Source organism: Lissotriton helveticus, chromosome 10 (genome assembly GCF_964261635.1).
Source record: "Lissotriton helveticus chromosome 10, aLisHel1.1, whole genome shotgun sequence".
Classification (NCBI taxonomy): Eukaryota; Metazoa; Chordata; class Amphibia; order Caudata; family Salamandridae; genus Lissotriton; species Lissotriton helveticus.
The window spans coordinates 577,439,649-577,456,001 of NC_136071.1; the positions used below are offsets into that span (position 1 = coordinate 577,439,649).

Here is a 16,353-nt window from a genome sequence, read left to right on the forward strand (position 1 = left end):
ATACTTAGCTTTCTTTACAATTTGAAAACACGTACATTATTGACATCAGGAATTATTTGGAAATCTTGTTAAAGAAAGACTAACATTTACCGTTGTAAAAGATGATGTAGGGAGACTGAGACTTGGTAACATGAATTAAATATCCAGTTGGTATGTCTAAGTTCACACTCGCATTGTGACTTATTTGATCACCATTCTTCCCTGAATGTACAAAGATTTGCATCTGAAAGAAAAAAAACGACTGTATTAAAGTTCTGTTGACAGAAACACACACTATTCGAGCTGCATTTGTAATACTTCCTATATCTTCAACTTGAACAAGGGCAAATTGTTTGTGGCTCAAGCATGTAGTTTTGTTCAGTCACTACTTCATGCTTAATTCTTAAATACATTAATAAAAAATGATAAAATTCCGCACACTTAACCAATTAGCCATCGACTTCAAATACTGTTCTGAACTGTTGTCTACTTGTACCATGCCCAAAGTTGAAGTACAGCAAGCGAGGAAAGCAAACTTGAATTTGTTAAAAAGCAATAAGCTCTGAAAGGGAGCTCATGAAATAATGCAGCACTATCATCCCGCTTCCCTGCTTGACCAACTTGTGTGATCATGGACTATTACTTAATTTCATTGTAACTCCTTTTCCTGGATCGTCATATTTGAAAGCACCTTCTAATAATTCAGTTTATGATGCGTGCTGTCCAAATGCCATCTCTTGTGCAGGATGGACAATCTTCCATTTACAACAACAATATAAGCCACATATTAAAGGAGCACAAGACAAGCTTGGCTCTCTAATGGCATCATCATCAGGAAAGAAGCAGGGCTTTCAAGAATGTTTCGAAGGTCATGTTTAGAAATGATCAAATGTATTAAAGCTTATTGGATGCAGAGACACCATTCACTAAAATGAACCGATTCCAAATGTTAAAGCAATATACTTTTTTGAGTTTTGAAGTGTCTGTTTCATATTTGTACATGACGTTTGTTGCATGATTTACCTGCCAGATATTCGAATGGCTTCAGTTCTGCTGTGTATCCTATAGCAAAACCAGACCCACGGCTCGGCTCTGGCTTGTCTCACGCTATTAATTTGTTTGCTTGTTCATAAATACCCTTTCTGGGCCAGATGTGGCAGCAATAAACAAGCATTGGCATAGCCAATAGGTCTCGCCTTTGGGACCTTATAAGTGTTTAGTTATCCAGCACAATATCCTTGGTGCAACATCATCAACTGTTGTATGGCTAAACACTTATAAGGTCCCAAAGGCGAGACCTATTGGCTATACCAATGCTTGTTTCATCAGTTCTCACCTCTCGCATTCTCTTTTTAACTTAAGCATGTAACAAGGTTGTCATATTAAGTCCATCTTTCATCCAAGGCCTTCCTGGTCCTATGGTAGCCCTAACTTTTGATTCATAATACGTTTATGGTGCAGCTTGACAAACAGATGTACTTAACAAATTCCATTAATGGAGTGCCCATTCTTTACCACCGCCCAAACCGGCACAGCTAACGATACCTGTTTTCTTCTGACTTTTGCCTCAAGGTGGTCGAGTGTCAGACTCGGGTCTTTCTGCCACAAGCTCAGTTATAAAGGCTTGGGTGACTTACATGACGTCGCAATGCTGCATTCAACCAGGACAAAAGCCAGATCAAAACCCTTCTCGCTTGGCTGTGGGTGATCAAGGGCTGCAAGATGGCCAATGGTCCTCCCAGTTTTGGCCCAATGCATGTATTAGGACATTTTATATGATGAATTGACCTGGTCCAACTAATGCTCGTCCTCACTGTTTTGTATTGTGCAAAGCATCCCGTGTACTAAAAGGTCGTCCAGTGTCGTGGTCCGAGCTTCTAGCCAGGGCCTTTTGTCTAGGGGTGGGCGTTTAACTGCGCTCCGTTGGAGGAGTACACAGAGTTTTAGTGCACAAAAAGAACTCTGCCAATCTCCACGGAGCAGAGTACGGAGCAGAGTTTACTGGTGCCGCCTCCCAACCTAATGCCGCATGTCTGCAGCCACCCACTGTCCAGGCCGGGAGGAAGATGTTGCTTCTAGTTCTAAGCTTCGATATTCGTATGCGTTTTTTCCATCTCTAATGCAGAAATGCATTCATCCTGCTGCAGCTTCATTTAGATCTCAAAGTGCACGCGAGTCACTTTCTGTGCAAACATGCATTATTTGTAAGTGGAAGCCTTCTCTGCGCACTTGCTTCCACGGCGTCTTCATGCTTTCGAGTGTGGCCTCCTGATTACTATAGGCCACACATTATAGGGCACGGACTTCTGCAGATGCTGCAATGAAACTGACGAGTAATCAGGGACGACGCGTTTTGCCTGGGTTAGTGGCTCGTTAGTTATGCTGTGCTACCTCTTCCAGAGCGAAAGGACCAGTATTTTGGCAGGACATCAAGGGTCTCTTCCGGAGTAAAAATCAATCCGTAGCAAATGCATATCCGATATTCAGCGGCATGCTCGCATGCTCTGAGGATTGCACAAAATCATTCCACTAAAGAAGAGGAATTTTTAAATGTGCAGCCCTCTTGAGAAGAGTGCATTATACAGATATTAGCGCTGCAGCTGTGGCTGAGAGACATCTGCTAGAAAACAAGAAGACTGCAATCATGAGTGATCACATTCATATAATGTGTGACCAGTTCTGTCTGGAACAAGGAGAGCAGTGCGTTCCTCAGATATTTTCATTTATGTGCCTCATAAAAAAACTCCGCTCGCAACTTGCATTGTTTGTGTACACATGATTGATGACGCCAAAAACAACCAGTAGGACAAGTGGTGCAGCAAACTTCATCTCAGTTGCATGACCTACTTTACCTTTATTGTTCGAAAGTTGACAGGAGACAGACAATTCACAAAGCAAAACAAGGGACGTACCACACAAAGAAATTCTTTTGTGTCATGTGATAGTTTACTGTCGCAGCTCTAAATATTTATAAGCTTACGTTTTGTTTTTTTAATTGCTTTGAGAACAGCGGCATTGATAATTTAAACCAGAAACAGCTCAGAGCTCAAACAGTTTGAAGGAACGAAATAATGGTGTTAGAAGCCTGTGATCGTGGGCGGTCAGCGGACTGGTAAAGCAGGCGAGGAGGCCGGATATAGTGGGCGATAGCGGTTTATTGGGGTTTGTTTGTACAAGGTTTTTCGGGGACAGTAGGAGAGTCCGGTCCAAATCCCGGGAAGAGGTGTCCGTCTTCTTCTTTCTTGTCTGGGCGGGATGAGGGTCCAAGGAAAGGCTGGGTCTTTGGTGTAGCTGCCTCGTTGTGGTCGGAGAACACCTCGGAGGGCAAACAAGAGAAAAGAGGGAGCCGTTAGCTGTGCTTGGACTCGAGATCCGGTACCTTCACCGTTAACCCGGGAGTGTGTGGATACGAAGGGGAAGTGAGGGCGGTACGGGTATGGATCAAGGAAAGGAAAGGAATGGAAGTGCTCAGGGATGTGGGGAGAGGGGTGCTCTTTATACAGTGTGAAGTGCGTATTTACAACTTGCTTAGTGCTTACTTGTGACGTGCCTAGGATAGCGGGAACAATTTACACTGGGAGGGGTTTCTAACTATATACACGGGCACCTAGCGTGCTCAAGGGAGTAACTGGTACTCACGCGCTCCGCCGTAACTCTCCTCCGAGTTACGGCCGCTCTCCAGCCACCTCCGTGGGACTCCACCACTCTTCGGACCACTCCTCGTGTTCTCCGTTCCCGTCTTCTCCGTCCGTCACCGGTCCAGCCGAAATCTCCTGCCACAATCCTTCGACCCCGCTCGTGTCTTCTCTTCCGGCTTTTCTGTATCCGACAGTCGGTGGAGAGGCGGGACTTCCGGGGTCACGGTGTATCCCTTCCGGTCCTTCGGCACCTCTGATTGGTTCCTGCACAGGAGAGAGGGGCGGGATGCCTGTCGTCAGGGACGCTGTTGTTGGGGGCTCTACGCGTCTGCCTGGACGGGCTATGGTGCGAGGCGGTAATAGAGGGGTTAGATAGTCTCGGATATGGGGATCTCGGGATCCGAGATCACAAAGCCTTTGATGGGTGCCTTCAAAGGACAATGCATTTTGCAATTATTCCCAAAAGTTGTGTTTTGATACACAATCCGAAAGGTCATCTCTTTGAGAGAGGTGTGGGCATCCCTGGCTCTCACAGCTGAAGTGATGCCGCGGCGGGGGCATGACTCTCGCTGTTCTCTCTCCCGAGGCAGTGCGATGTCAAAGGATTTTGAAACTGTAGCTTTCAGAATGTCTTTTTTTTTATACCAATTTGGAGAACCAGACGCCGAAAGAGAAAAATTCCTGTCTTCTCCACGGGTTACTTAGATCTGTTCCACAGCAGTACAAGAAGCAAAGGCAGAAGCCGGCACGCTGTTCGCATTTCATCCGAGTATTGTGAGTATTAGAAACAAGCAAGATCGACAGGGCTACTTTCTGGATTTGCTACGAGGGTCGAGAGGAGGGGGCGAGTGAAAGCGTTTCACTTGCGAGAGCTATCAGCGCCAGGAGCGATAATTGCTACCATATGGCGCCGCGCGCTCCCGTAAGTGAATCGTGCATTGAAGGCAATAGAACACATGCACGTTTTTGGCTGAAAAGCCAAAGCGATCGCAAAAGGTCTTTTTGCCTATGCAGCACATGCGCGCTGCGTAGGCTAGACCTAAAAAAGGACATTGAAAGGCACAGGAACCTGCTGAAATGTCTGTTTATAGGTCTTTTCTTTTGACAAGACCTTTTGTTTCATAACAGTGGGGTTAGAGACAGCCCAGTGCTTACCATTGGTTGGCTTCTTGGTCACTCATTTGCTAGCTTCTTTGCTTGCTTCTTATTGGTCAGCTGCCGGACACATCCTTTCTCTCTGTGTGTTTGTATCTCCTCAGGAGCATTGGCACATTACTTTTTTTCTTTGTGTTTAAGCACTATACGAGAGTGTGTTTTTCAGCTGTCTCCTGTGTGTACCTCCCACTCTCATCCACTGACCCTTCAGCTATCCATCCTCTTTCCACTAGCGCCTTATCCCACCCTCCATTGTCCATGAGCTGGCTCCCAGCTCTCCCTTCTCTAACCCTCGGTTGTAGGTCTACTAGTCCGGAGCCCAATCGTTGTTCATGTTGCCCCACCTGCTCTCTCTCTGTCGTCCATGTTGCACCCAACCCATCCTCTCTCCATTATCCATGTTGTGCCCCACCCCGTATAAAAAAAGAAAGCTCGGACATGGACACTGGTGGCCACATCATAGCCCTTTTTTCCCCAGACCCAGAACTGTCTGTGTTGTCCCACCACAAGGTCACGCTTCCTCCCACCCCTACCAATAACAAAAAATGGCACTGTGAAGGGACCTGTGCTGGCAGGATCATTGGGCATTATTTGTAATTTATTTCATTTTACTTTCAGCTATGCTGCACAGCAGCCGGGTTGCTGTACAGCATGGCTAAAAACATTGCAAACCAAATCCTGCTCACAAGGAAGGCTTACGAGCTTTCCCAATGTTTGTTTTTATTATAGTTAGCACTCAACAATGGCAGGTCCCAGGCCATCACCAGCACCGCCCTTAAAGTCCTGAATTGGACTTGCTTCCCTTATATGGGATAGAAAGGATGACGAGTACTTTCAGGGCATCTAGAACCGGTCAATGCAACTGCTCTGGTTTGGCTTGTTGTTCCTCTCTGCAGGGCCGTGTGTGCAGTGCCTAGGCCTGGGGGGTGTAGTGCAAACAGGCAATGCCCAATGAACAAAAAGAGCTTCAACCCCCAACCTCCTTCCCTCCCCGTCCTGTGTCTTAGCTCAGACTGCTGCAGCTTCCAGGACACAAACAATTCTTTATGGGACGGGTTGGAGATGGGCCCTCAATGACAGCCTCTTACAATATATTTCACAGTTCATCCAGAGGCTGAAGTACATTAAACAAAACGTATTGGGACTGTGAACCTAAGAGCAATGTGGGCAGGGTGAGGGAGTTTGGGCAGGGGCCCCATAAGTGGCCAAAAAGAACAAAATATTCTGCAACAATTTTGTTAGTCCTAGACCTTTGGTATATATATATATATTAAATAGAATGCACACATCTTAAATGGAATAAAAATGCTAGTTAAAGCAGTTAGTGGGAAATACATCAGTTTAAGTTATGAAACCTCAATTGCTTAATGCAATCACTGCAGATGTCTGTGTGTGTGTCACAAGGTCAGCGGGGAAACAGCGGGTCAATGGGGTGGCTGGTGGGAAGCCCGTGAACTCTCAACCCCTATGCTTTCTTCTCGCCAGGAGAATTCGTGGCAGTCATCACAAACGGACCTATCCGATTCCGATGTAGGTCCCTTTAACTGGGAAGGCCCCGCCCCCTCTAATGACGTTGTGGAATGGCGCCCAATAAGGAGCCTCGGACAGCGGAACGAGGTGTGCATGGACACCGAAGAGAGGCTCGAGTGGAAGGAGACCGGAAGATCAAGGAACAAAGACGCTGAAGACAACCTCAGACGCCCGGAGAAGACATCCAGCCCTGAGGGAGAGAACGAGTGCGGAGACTGGGAGGTGAAGCAAGGAGGCCACCGGGAACACGCTTCGCCGAGCCACGCTCCCGGAGGAGCGTGCCTGACTCAGGTACGGGCAAGATTCTCTGGCTGGGTCAGGAGGCGGGAGAAGCTTGAGGCCTACAGTATTGCCGCTCACCACCTCCTCATTGTATAGTGTAAATAACCCTACCCTCACTGTCACTCCTCAACGCCTGCCGCTTTCTTTGCTTCAATCACCCATGTACCGGAGTGTTTTTCCTCACCCCTTTTCCTCGTGTGATTGGACTATCGGGAGGTTACATTGACCCGTGCCTTTTTGCTGTTGTTTTCTTTTGGGGACTCCGGAGCACCTTCCTCCACCTCAGCCTGATGATTAAGGGAGAACAGAGGAATCTAACCTAGAGGACTGCTACCAGCCCAGAAGAAGAGGAGGACTCTTCGTTGTTTACCTGTTTCGTTTATGTTGCTTTCTTCCCCAAGCCTCTTAATCCCTGTTTGTTGTGCAACACTGGCAACTCACAGGAGACGTGATTATTTAAAAAGAAAACTTTCTTTGCCCGACGCAGCTTGTTGCGCATTCCTTCAGACCCTGCTACAGTGTGTGACTAGACATTCACAGAAATAACTACTACTTGTTGTGCTGCAGAATAGTGATGTGCATTTACAGTATTATAAGGTCCCAGCCTGCGAATGAAAGTGCTGTGACTATTGCAAACCGTATAAAATAGCATGCAGAAAAATGGGCACAGATGTAGGGGCATATTTGCTAACATTCCAAAAGTGACGCAAACCGATGCAAAATGTTTATTGTCATGTTATGTTATGTTATGATTTTATTTATATAGCGCACGGCTACTCAACAAGAGTGTCCCGGCGCTTTCAGAGAGCGGCACAGCAGTTAAAAAAACATAACAGAGAACAGACAAAAAACAAACAAAAAAAAAAAATGAGGTGAAAAGAAAAATAGCCTAAAGATTAAAAAGCCAGGTCTTCAGGTTTTTCCTGAACAGGAGCAGGCTCGGAATGCTGCGTAGAGCAAGGGGCAAAGAGTTCCACAACTGGGGGGCCTTAAAGCTGAAAGAACGACCCCCGACGCGGGCCTTCCTCACACGGGGCACCACGGCAAGGAACAAAGATTCCGACCGCAAGGAGCGGGCCGGACGGTAGAAAGTAAATTTTGAATTTACTTTCCAAGTTGTGTGAAAGCAACACAAAGCAGCGCAAAGTCCTACTTTGCGTCAAAGGGAGTTGCATGAGTGGTACATGGGCATTCCCATTCAACCATCCATGGTTTATGACGCAAAGTCCTATTTACTAACAAAAGAACACAGGGTTTTGACCCAAGAAATAATGTCTCTTTGAGACAGGTGATAAAAGGAGACATGTTTCTATTTCTCCAAATGTTTCTGACGTTCCATATGTGTTGAAGTGTATAGTGCACATCCAAAATGGGAAATTTTTTAAAGGTGGTCTAGGGATGGCATTTTCTACTGGAAAGTTATCCTTCCAGTACAAAACTTATGCCTGACGTGACGCAGACACCTTTGAGCTATGATGCAAAGATGTCTGTGTGCGGTGTCACCATCCCCTTTAGTACCACTTTGATCGCCATAAGTTGGCAGGGTATGCTCAGACGTGAGTCCCTTGCTCACTTTGCCACTGGATTCAAGCAAGCCGGGCTGAAGACGGCTGAAATGCCAGAAACCGGTCCTCGGAAGCTTGTTTCCGGTCCAGGGAAGGCATGGCTTGGCAGTTCGGGCTGGACTGTTCCCATGAGGCACAGGGTCAGACTGATTTGCATATGGCCATGTCTGAACTGGGGTGTCAGAGTGGGCTAAAGAACGGTGATGGATTAAACTCAGATTTGTTGACTGGGTGTGAGTGTTTGATTGGTTCAGATGCCATCACCACCCCCTTTTGTACCACTTTGTTCACCATAAGTTGGCAGGGTATGCTCAGACGTGAGTCTCTTGCTCACTTTGCCACTGGATTCAAGCAAGCCGGGCTGAAGACGGCTGAAATGCCAGAAACCGGTCCTCGGAAGCTTGTTTCCGGTCCAGGGAAGGCATGGCTTGGCAGATCGGGCTGGACTGTTCCCATGAGGCACAGGGTCAGACTGATTTGCATACGGCCATGTCTGAACTGGGGTGGCAGAGTGGGCTAAAGAATGGTGATGAATTAAACCCAGATCTGTTGACTGGGTGTGAGTGTTTGATTGATTCAGATGCTCCGTCCATCACCACCCCCTTTTGTACCACTTTGTCTGTGTGCGGCTAGGCAGCTTGATTGTGCGCCAGCGCTTGGGAGTGGAGCAGCCATTGGTGTATCTTAATAGATATGGCACAGTCCCACTCCCTCCCTCCCAAGGAACACAGTACAAGACGTTTGGTTTCTCTGCTGCAGGAGGCTTTTTTTTGTAAATCTACAGCTTAGTGTTAAGATAAAACAAGTGTAATACAAATTTATATTTTTAGTAACGCACAATCAGATTGTACCTAGTGCAAGCCCTTTTCTAATAAGTTTATTAGAACTACATCCTCCAGAGCTTAGCTGTTAAAACGCTTACATTAGCTCTCAAAAACAATACATCTTTGTACTTTGAAGCCTCAACAGCCTCCATCAGTTTAACCACAATACAGTCTCTTAAGAAGCCTTTATATTTATTGATTATCCAATTTCACACATTTATATTTCTTTCAGGTAGCAGTCATTCTGGCGAGAAGACTTGTTTCTTAATCCACTGTCTGCCTGCCCCTTGGCTTCACAAAACAGAGAGGTGGGTAAGCCAAGAAATTATCGGGGACACTTGAGTCAGACACGAGCCAACAGTCTGGCTTGGCTCTAGAAGTCCATGCACAAGCCATGCCATGAACATTTTTGGCATGTAAATCAAGCCATGTAAAACTCAAAAAGAGTAATCTTTTTAATGTGGAAGCATTACATCACTGCACTGAGAAGTATTTATCAAAAGAGATAGAGTTCAAACATGAACTTGGAAACATTCAAGTACCCCATGCCCCGGGCATGTCGACAATGCCAAGAGTGAATTAAGAGGCAAGCTGGTTGCCATTCATACCCTACATATATATACCCTGGATTCTTATAATGCATGGGACAACATTATAGTCTATTAAATCGTACACAAGAGATTTTGTTTTACAGCTCACATCCTGAACTCACATATTTGAAGGTGCTCTCATATGTGATAATGAAGAAAAAGGAGGTCGGATAATGTAGTATGGTCAAGTAGGGAAGCTTTGAATCCCAGGTTTTCTTGTTCCACATTGTGCAATTCAGCCACTAGATGGGTATCTCTTTCTTTCTCCTATTTTACATCAAATGTCACGGATTTATTTATATTATTTATTGCCGCACGAAGCTAAAGCCTGCATAGCAGACAGAAGGCAAATGGAGTCTCAGCTTGCTTTAGGCACGAGGGTTCATGAGGAGCCCAAACTGAGGTAGTCCAAAATTTGGCTTGAGCCAGGCTGGGGCTTTCAGTGGCTCGCCCACCTCCAAGAATAGACCTCCTGGAGGAGGAGCTTGGCGGGCATCCGAGATGGCCGCTTGAGCACAGTGCTCTCCGGACCCTCGCCGCTCCCGACATTTTATCCTGGCTGAATCCTGATTTCTTGCAAGAATTCGTGTAGGGGACGTTTGGCTGATTACCCTGGCACTTTTCAGAAATCGATTTGGATCTCGTATTCCTGAGATATGGTGCTCTGAACTTTTGGGCTCCGCCCTTGAGGTGCGCCCGGGACGGGGTGCGGTACTGTAGCCGTCCTGCAATTGAACAACAACGGCAGGAGATCTGGCCTTGTGGGTCCCCCCTTCCTAAGTTTCGGTTTCGATTCCGTTCCGACTTGGGCCACGGATGTGGATGTCGTGTTGCGACTGAGACTTGGAGGCAGATCGGCTGTTGGGCTTTCATGTGACCTATTTGCTGGCTTGGCGACCTCTACCCGAGTTGTGCCCCCTTTTTATGTACTTTTGATCCTGTACTTTGGGTGTCGGGCCCGTCGAACCTGGTGGCTTGTCCTGTGACGCATCTTCAAAATGGCGGGCAGAGGGGACAGAGAGACGCGCAAGACGAAAACACCTCTGCGCGGAGCTCCAGTTCAATCAAATGTCATGGACCGTTATACCCATTCTAAGGGGTCCCCCGGAGCTGCCCTGCCTGGTTCTAGTATAGCGTCCGAACGAATTTTGGAAGAGTCGGCGGAGCCCTCCCTACAGGATATCATGGGCGCCATCTCGGGTGTGAGGGAATCCATCGGCCTACAGTACGAGGCCTTGGCCCACAAACTTGACACCGTGGCTATTGAGGTGAATCTGATTCGTGCTGATCTCGGCAAGACGAATGAGAGGGTACAATCACTGGATATTAAATCCTCTAGCCTTACGAATGATGTCTCGGAGCTCCAAACAGAGATTGGGAATCTCCGTCGGGGGAACGACTTCATGACCCGTCGCCTGGAGGATTTTGAAAATAGGGCGCGTCGCTGCAATGTTCGCCTGGTTGGTGTACCGGAAAACCCTGAACCCCACTCGGTGGATCTCCTGGTGGAGGATCTGGTCTTGAACCATTTGGCCCCTTCTGGTCTCACAAAATTTTTCACGGTGGAACGTGCACATCGTGTTCCGGGGGGCAAAGTCAAGCCGGGAGCCCCGCCGAGACCCATTGTAGCGAAGCTTTTTCATTATAGAGACCGGGACGCTATCCTGCAGGCCTCGCGGGTGAAGGGCCCGGTGGCCTTTGAGAATGCTACGGTGAACTTTTACCCGGACTTTTCCCAACAGGTTCAGAGACAACGTATGGAGTTTCGTGGTGCCAAGAAACGTCTCCGGGATCGGGGCCTACGTTACGCCATGCTCTTTCCCACTAGACTCCGGGTTGAATACAATGAACGTACCCTTTTCTTTGATCGCCCAGCTGCTGTTAATGACTGGCTGGACTCATTGCCTGACCGTCCTCCTGAGACAGACTCCGCCGCTCACCCTGGTGGTGCCGAAGGTGGTGTGGAGATCTAACTGTTCGGCTCTTATGTCTTATTTTGAATACATTCTCAGGAGTGTTGGCCGGCGTCCCTCTACATTGTGATCATTCTGTCTTTCGTTTGTTATTTTTGTTCTTGCTGAGGTCGGGGGGTGGATGGAACGGAGACCTTTCCTCCTCCGGGGTCTTTGTGTAGAATAGGGGTTCTTGGGCGACAGGCACACTGCAGGTTGGGGTGGCTCTTTAGCTTTTTGCAGGGGTGCAGGGTGGGGGGTGTTTCTCTTCAGTTTGGGGGAGGGGGGTTGGGAAGTTTTTTCTTTTCTGTGTGTTGTTTTCAAGGCGAGTTGCTCCTGTGTTTGCTGCTGTTTCTGATGTCTAGCTCATGGACGAGGGGTCTTGGCTCGGGCGGTTGGGATGGGGGGTAGAGGGTTGAAAATTCTTTCCTGGAACGTTAATGGCCTGGGAGATCGTATTAAGCGCAGTGTGGTCTTAAAATGTATACGACGTTTGTCACCGGACATTGTTTTCATGCAAGAAACCCATTTGATTGGTAATGTTTGTTATGCAATGAATAGATGGGGCTACCGCCTTGTGGCGCACTCGGGGTTTACCTCCGGATCTAGGGGTGTGGGTATTCTTGTTCGAACCTCCCTCCCCCTGGCTATCGATGAGGTGATTCATGATGACCGTGGGAGATATACTGTCCTGGTGGGTAGATATGAAGGCCGCACCCTATCTCTCTTCAATGTTTATGTTCCCCCGGGTTTGCAGGCCTCTACTTTTACTGACTTGGGCCGTGTTTTGTTAGATCTCCCTGATAGCACTCTCTTTCTTGCCGGTGATTTTAATTCGGTGCTTTCCGGCCTTCACGATCGCCATCCCCCTAGAGATACCCCGCAGGCTCAGCAGTGGTTGGGTGGGTTTTTAGATACCTTTGGCCTTGTGGACTGCTGGCGACTGTTGCATCCTACTCAGCTCCAATACACCTTCCATTCTGGGGCCCATGGCAGTCTGTCTCGGCTGGATTATTTCCTGATGCCCGCAGCCCAATCATCGGCGGTTCGCGAGATTTTACATTTGCCGAGGGGTATTTCTGATCACTCGCCGCTCTGGCTTCGTTTCGAGGTTGGGGTAGAGGCGGCGGGCCGAGTGGCTCCCATTAACCCTTGGTATCTTTCCTCCCCTGAGACTCGTACCCTCTTGCTCAAGTCCATGGATGCGTATTTCCTGGAAAATGAGGGGTCGGTCTCTTCGGCTGTGTCCCTGTGGGAAGCTTTTAAAACTGTGATTCGTGGACAGGCCCTTTCCTTGATTGTTGAAGCTAAGAGGGCAGGGAGGAAGGAGGTGGTGGACCTTGAGGGGGAGATCTCTGCTTTGGAGGACGAGTTGGAATCTGGTGTCACGCCTGAGAAACTCCATGCCCTGGGTCTAAAACAGTTTGCATATAAATCTCTGGTCACTGACGCTGCAAAGGTGATGTTTCGTGAGCAGCAGGGCAGATTGTACGATGTGGGTGACAAGGCGGGCAAACTCCTAGCCTGGTTGGACAAGAAAGAAAGAGTTAATCGTGTGGTGCCCGTGATTCAGTCTGCGAGTGGTGAGAATGTGATTGATCCGACCGCCATTGTTGATCGTTTTGCGGAATATTTCCGTGTGGTATATGCTCCCGTGTCTGTGAGGGATGTTGCTGACTCCCGCCTTCTTCTGCGTGATATCACTTTGCCCTGTGTCACCGACTTGGACCGTATTGCTTTGGACTCCCCTTTTACGAATGATGAGATAGCCAATGCAGTTCGATCGCTCCGTTCGGGCAAAGCACTGGGCCCGAACGGTTTGCCTATTGAGTTGTACAAATTACGCCCCGATAAGGTGGCGCCGTATCTCCGCGCCATGTTTCTAGAATCTCGTGAGCGGAACATACTTCCTTATGATCAGCGTCTGGCGACAATCGTCGTCATTCCCAAAGAGGGTAAACCGCGTGACCTCTGTTCCTCGTACAGGCCCATATCCCTATTAAATGTTGAACCTAAGGTGTTGGCTAAACTTTTGGCGACCCGTCTCCTTTCGGTTCTTGGGGAGTTGGTCCATCCGGATCAATCTGGCTTTATCCCGCATCGCAACACTGCTCTGAATTTACGTCGCCTCCACGGCGCGCTGGCGAGGGCGGGGCTTTTGACTGAACCGGCCATTTTGGCGTCCCTGGATGCCTCCATGGCCTTTGATACTGTGGAGTGGCCCTATTTATGGGCGACACTTGAGAAATTTGGATTCGGGTGCGAGTTTATTAGCTGGGTTAGGCTGTTGTACGCGGAACCTCTGGCGCAAGTTGTAGTGAACGGTAGAGTGTCGGCCCCCTTCTCCTTGGGCAGGGGTACCCGTCAGGGTTGCCCCTTGTCCCCTCTGTTGTTCGCGCTCGCTCTTGAACCGTTGGCGGCCTGGCTCCGTTGGGAACCGTCCCTTAAAGGTATTCGTTGGGCCCCGGACTTCGAAGACCGCGTCTCGCTTTATGCGGACGACATTCTCTTGTATCTTACTTCTCCTCGCAAGTCTTTATCTGTTTTATTTGACGTTCTTGCGTCCTTTGGCGCTAACTCAGGCCTCGTCATCAACTGGTCTAAATCCTGTGTATACGTTTTATCTGGTATCTTGCCTCCGTTGCCGAGTAGACTTCCTCTTCGGGTGGTCCGGGATGGTTTCAAATACTTGGGGGTTTTCGTTACCTTGGATCCGTCCCTTCGTTTTGATCGTAATCTCCTTCCCCCGTTGCTTAGGCTCCGTTTGGACGTTGCCCGCTGGCGCAAACTTCCCCTGTCTCCACTGGGTCGGGCGGCCCTGTTTAAGATGATGTCACTACCGCGGTTTCTCTACGCTCTCCAGAATTATTATGATCCTATCCCCAAGACCTATTTTCGGGAGATTGAGAGCCTTCAGAGGCAACTTATTTGGGATGGGCGACCGCGCATTGCTCTCGCGAAACTTTCCATCCCGTGGTACGATGGGGGCATGGCGCTCCCCGATATTAAGAGATACTACTGGGCTTCCCATCTGTCCGCTATTAATCACGCTATGTTCTCTCCGGGTCGTAATCCGGCGTTTGAGATGGATAAACTTCAGCTTCCGGGAGGTGACTTTAATAGAGTGCTCTATTCTCGCTCCGCTGGGCGCCATCTTGTGGGACCTACTTTGACTGCTTTGACAGTGTGGCGTGCTGCGAATGTGAGCCTGGGCTGGGAGGATCGCTTGACGTTGGCGACGCCGCTTTATGCTTCAGAACGTCTGGGCGGTCTTTGGTCTTCCAAGGGTTTTGACCGTTGGGACTTGATTGGGATCTCTAAAGTGGGGGATGTATATTCTAAGGGTTCTGTGCGCCCGTTTCAGGCCCTCCAGGCTGACTACGGCCTGAGTAGTCGGGAATTCTTTCGTTATTTACAGATCAGGCACGCTTTGGTTTCGGTGTTTGCTCCTGGTGAGATTCCGCCTGACTCTTCCCCACTTGAAGACCGTATCCTTGACGAACATCTTCCTGATAGCACTATCTCCCTGATCTATAAAAAGTTGATTAACAATCGGACTGACTTATTGGCCCGACTTCGGGAACAGTGGATGGGAGATGGGTTGGAACTTGATGATGAGGATTGGCAATCGGCCCTCTCCTCTCCGAAGGAGGTGGCTATACCGGCTCGACTCCGTCTGGTCCAATTGAAGATCCTTCATCGGGTGTACGTGACGGGACCGCGACTGATGGTGATGGGCTTTTCCTCCGATGGACTGTGTAAGCGTGGATGTGGTTTGCGTGCTACTTTCCTGCATATTCTTTGGGAGTGCCCGATGGTGGCTGCTTATTGGGTGGCCGTGCTTGATCTGATGACTGTGGTGACAGGGATATCCTTGCGACCGGAACCTCGTCGCTGTCTTTTGAATGTTTGGGAGCCCACGGACTATTCGGTGGCACAGACTAGATGGGCCACCCTGGGCTATATGATTGCGAAGCGAGATATTGCGCAACTCTGGGGGGCCTCCAGGCCCCCTGCCCTCTCGCAATGGGAGGATAATATGGATTGGTCCATGTTCCGTGAGAAAACTGTCTATGTGGCCAGGGGTAGACCCAGGGCATGGGTGAAGGTGTGGGGTCAATGGAACGAATACCGTGGCGACATTTGTACTCCTCCCCTTGTGGACACTATCGAGATTACCCTATCTCCTTAGGCTGGCGTTCCCGGAATCTTCATATGGGGACTGAGCTGGTGTCTCCGGCTCTTCCCCCTTCTTCTTCCTGATCTCTGCCCCCCTCCCCCCCCCCCCCACTCCATACTCCTTAGTGCTTAGGATATTACTACTGCACCTCCGCTGCTGTCCCCCCCTTGCGTCCCTTGGGCTGACCTTCAGTGATACACTCTCGCCTTTTTGTATGTTTGTTCTTTCATATATATAAAACCTGTTTTGGTCCTGTATATAATGTGGAGTATTGCATTGTTGATTGACGGTTACCTCTGCGGGCATATGTGATATGTGTCTACTCCTTTTTAGCGGCTGGCCCGTGTGGTTGTAGGCCCATCCTTGTACATTTCTGCTTGCTCGAATAAAGGTTTTAAAAAAAAAAAAAAAAAAAAAGAATAGACCTCCTACCATCACTTTCAGTCAGAGGCACCTGATGGCCAGCATTATCTATTCTGCAACAGTTGCTTTAAAAAAATAGTTAACAAAACGTATGGGACCTGTTATTGTTTAATTAAAAATGATCAGGGAGGGGAGCGGCGGACACCCCGACACTGACACAATGGTGCTCCAACATGGACAGGGTTATGATCATAGAGCGGACAGTATACACCAGTAGAGCATTCCCACGTAAGTG

The 16,353-nt window shown here is 48.6% G+C and overlaps 1 protein-coding gene across 4 annotated transcripts in view; it reads right to left on the bottom strand.

Moving 5' to 3' along the window:
• The window catches only part of FAM234A (family with sequence similarity 234 member A), a 379,590-nt gene that overhangs the window by 219,279 nt on the left and 143,958 nt on the right, over nucleotides 1–16,353 (bottom strand). For all 4 annotated transcript variants that reach the window (XR_013601635.1, XR_013601636.1, XM_078663112.1 and 1 more), the window contains exon 6: nucleotides 91–223. Coding sequence is in view for 2 of the 4 variants with exons in the window: in XM_078663112.1 (XP_078519238.1) it covers nucleotides 91–223 (133 nt within the window). In the remaining 2 variants the exon portion in view is untranslated. The remainder of the gene's footprint in view (nucleotides 1–90; nucleotides 224–16,353) is intronic.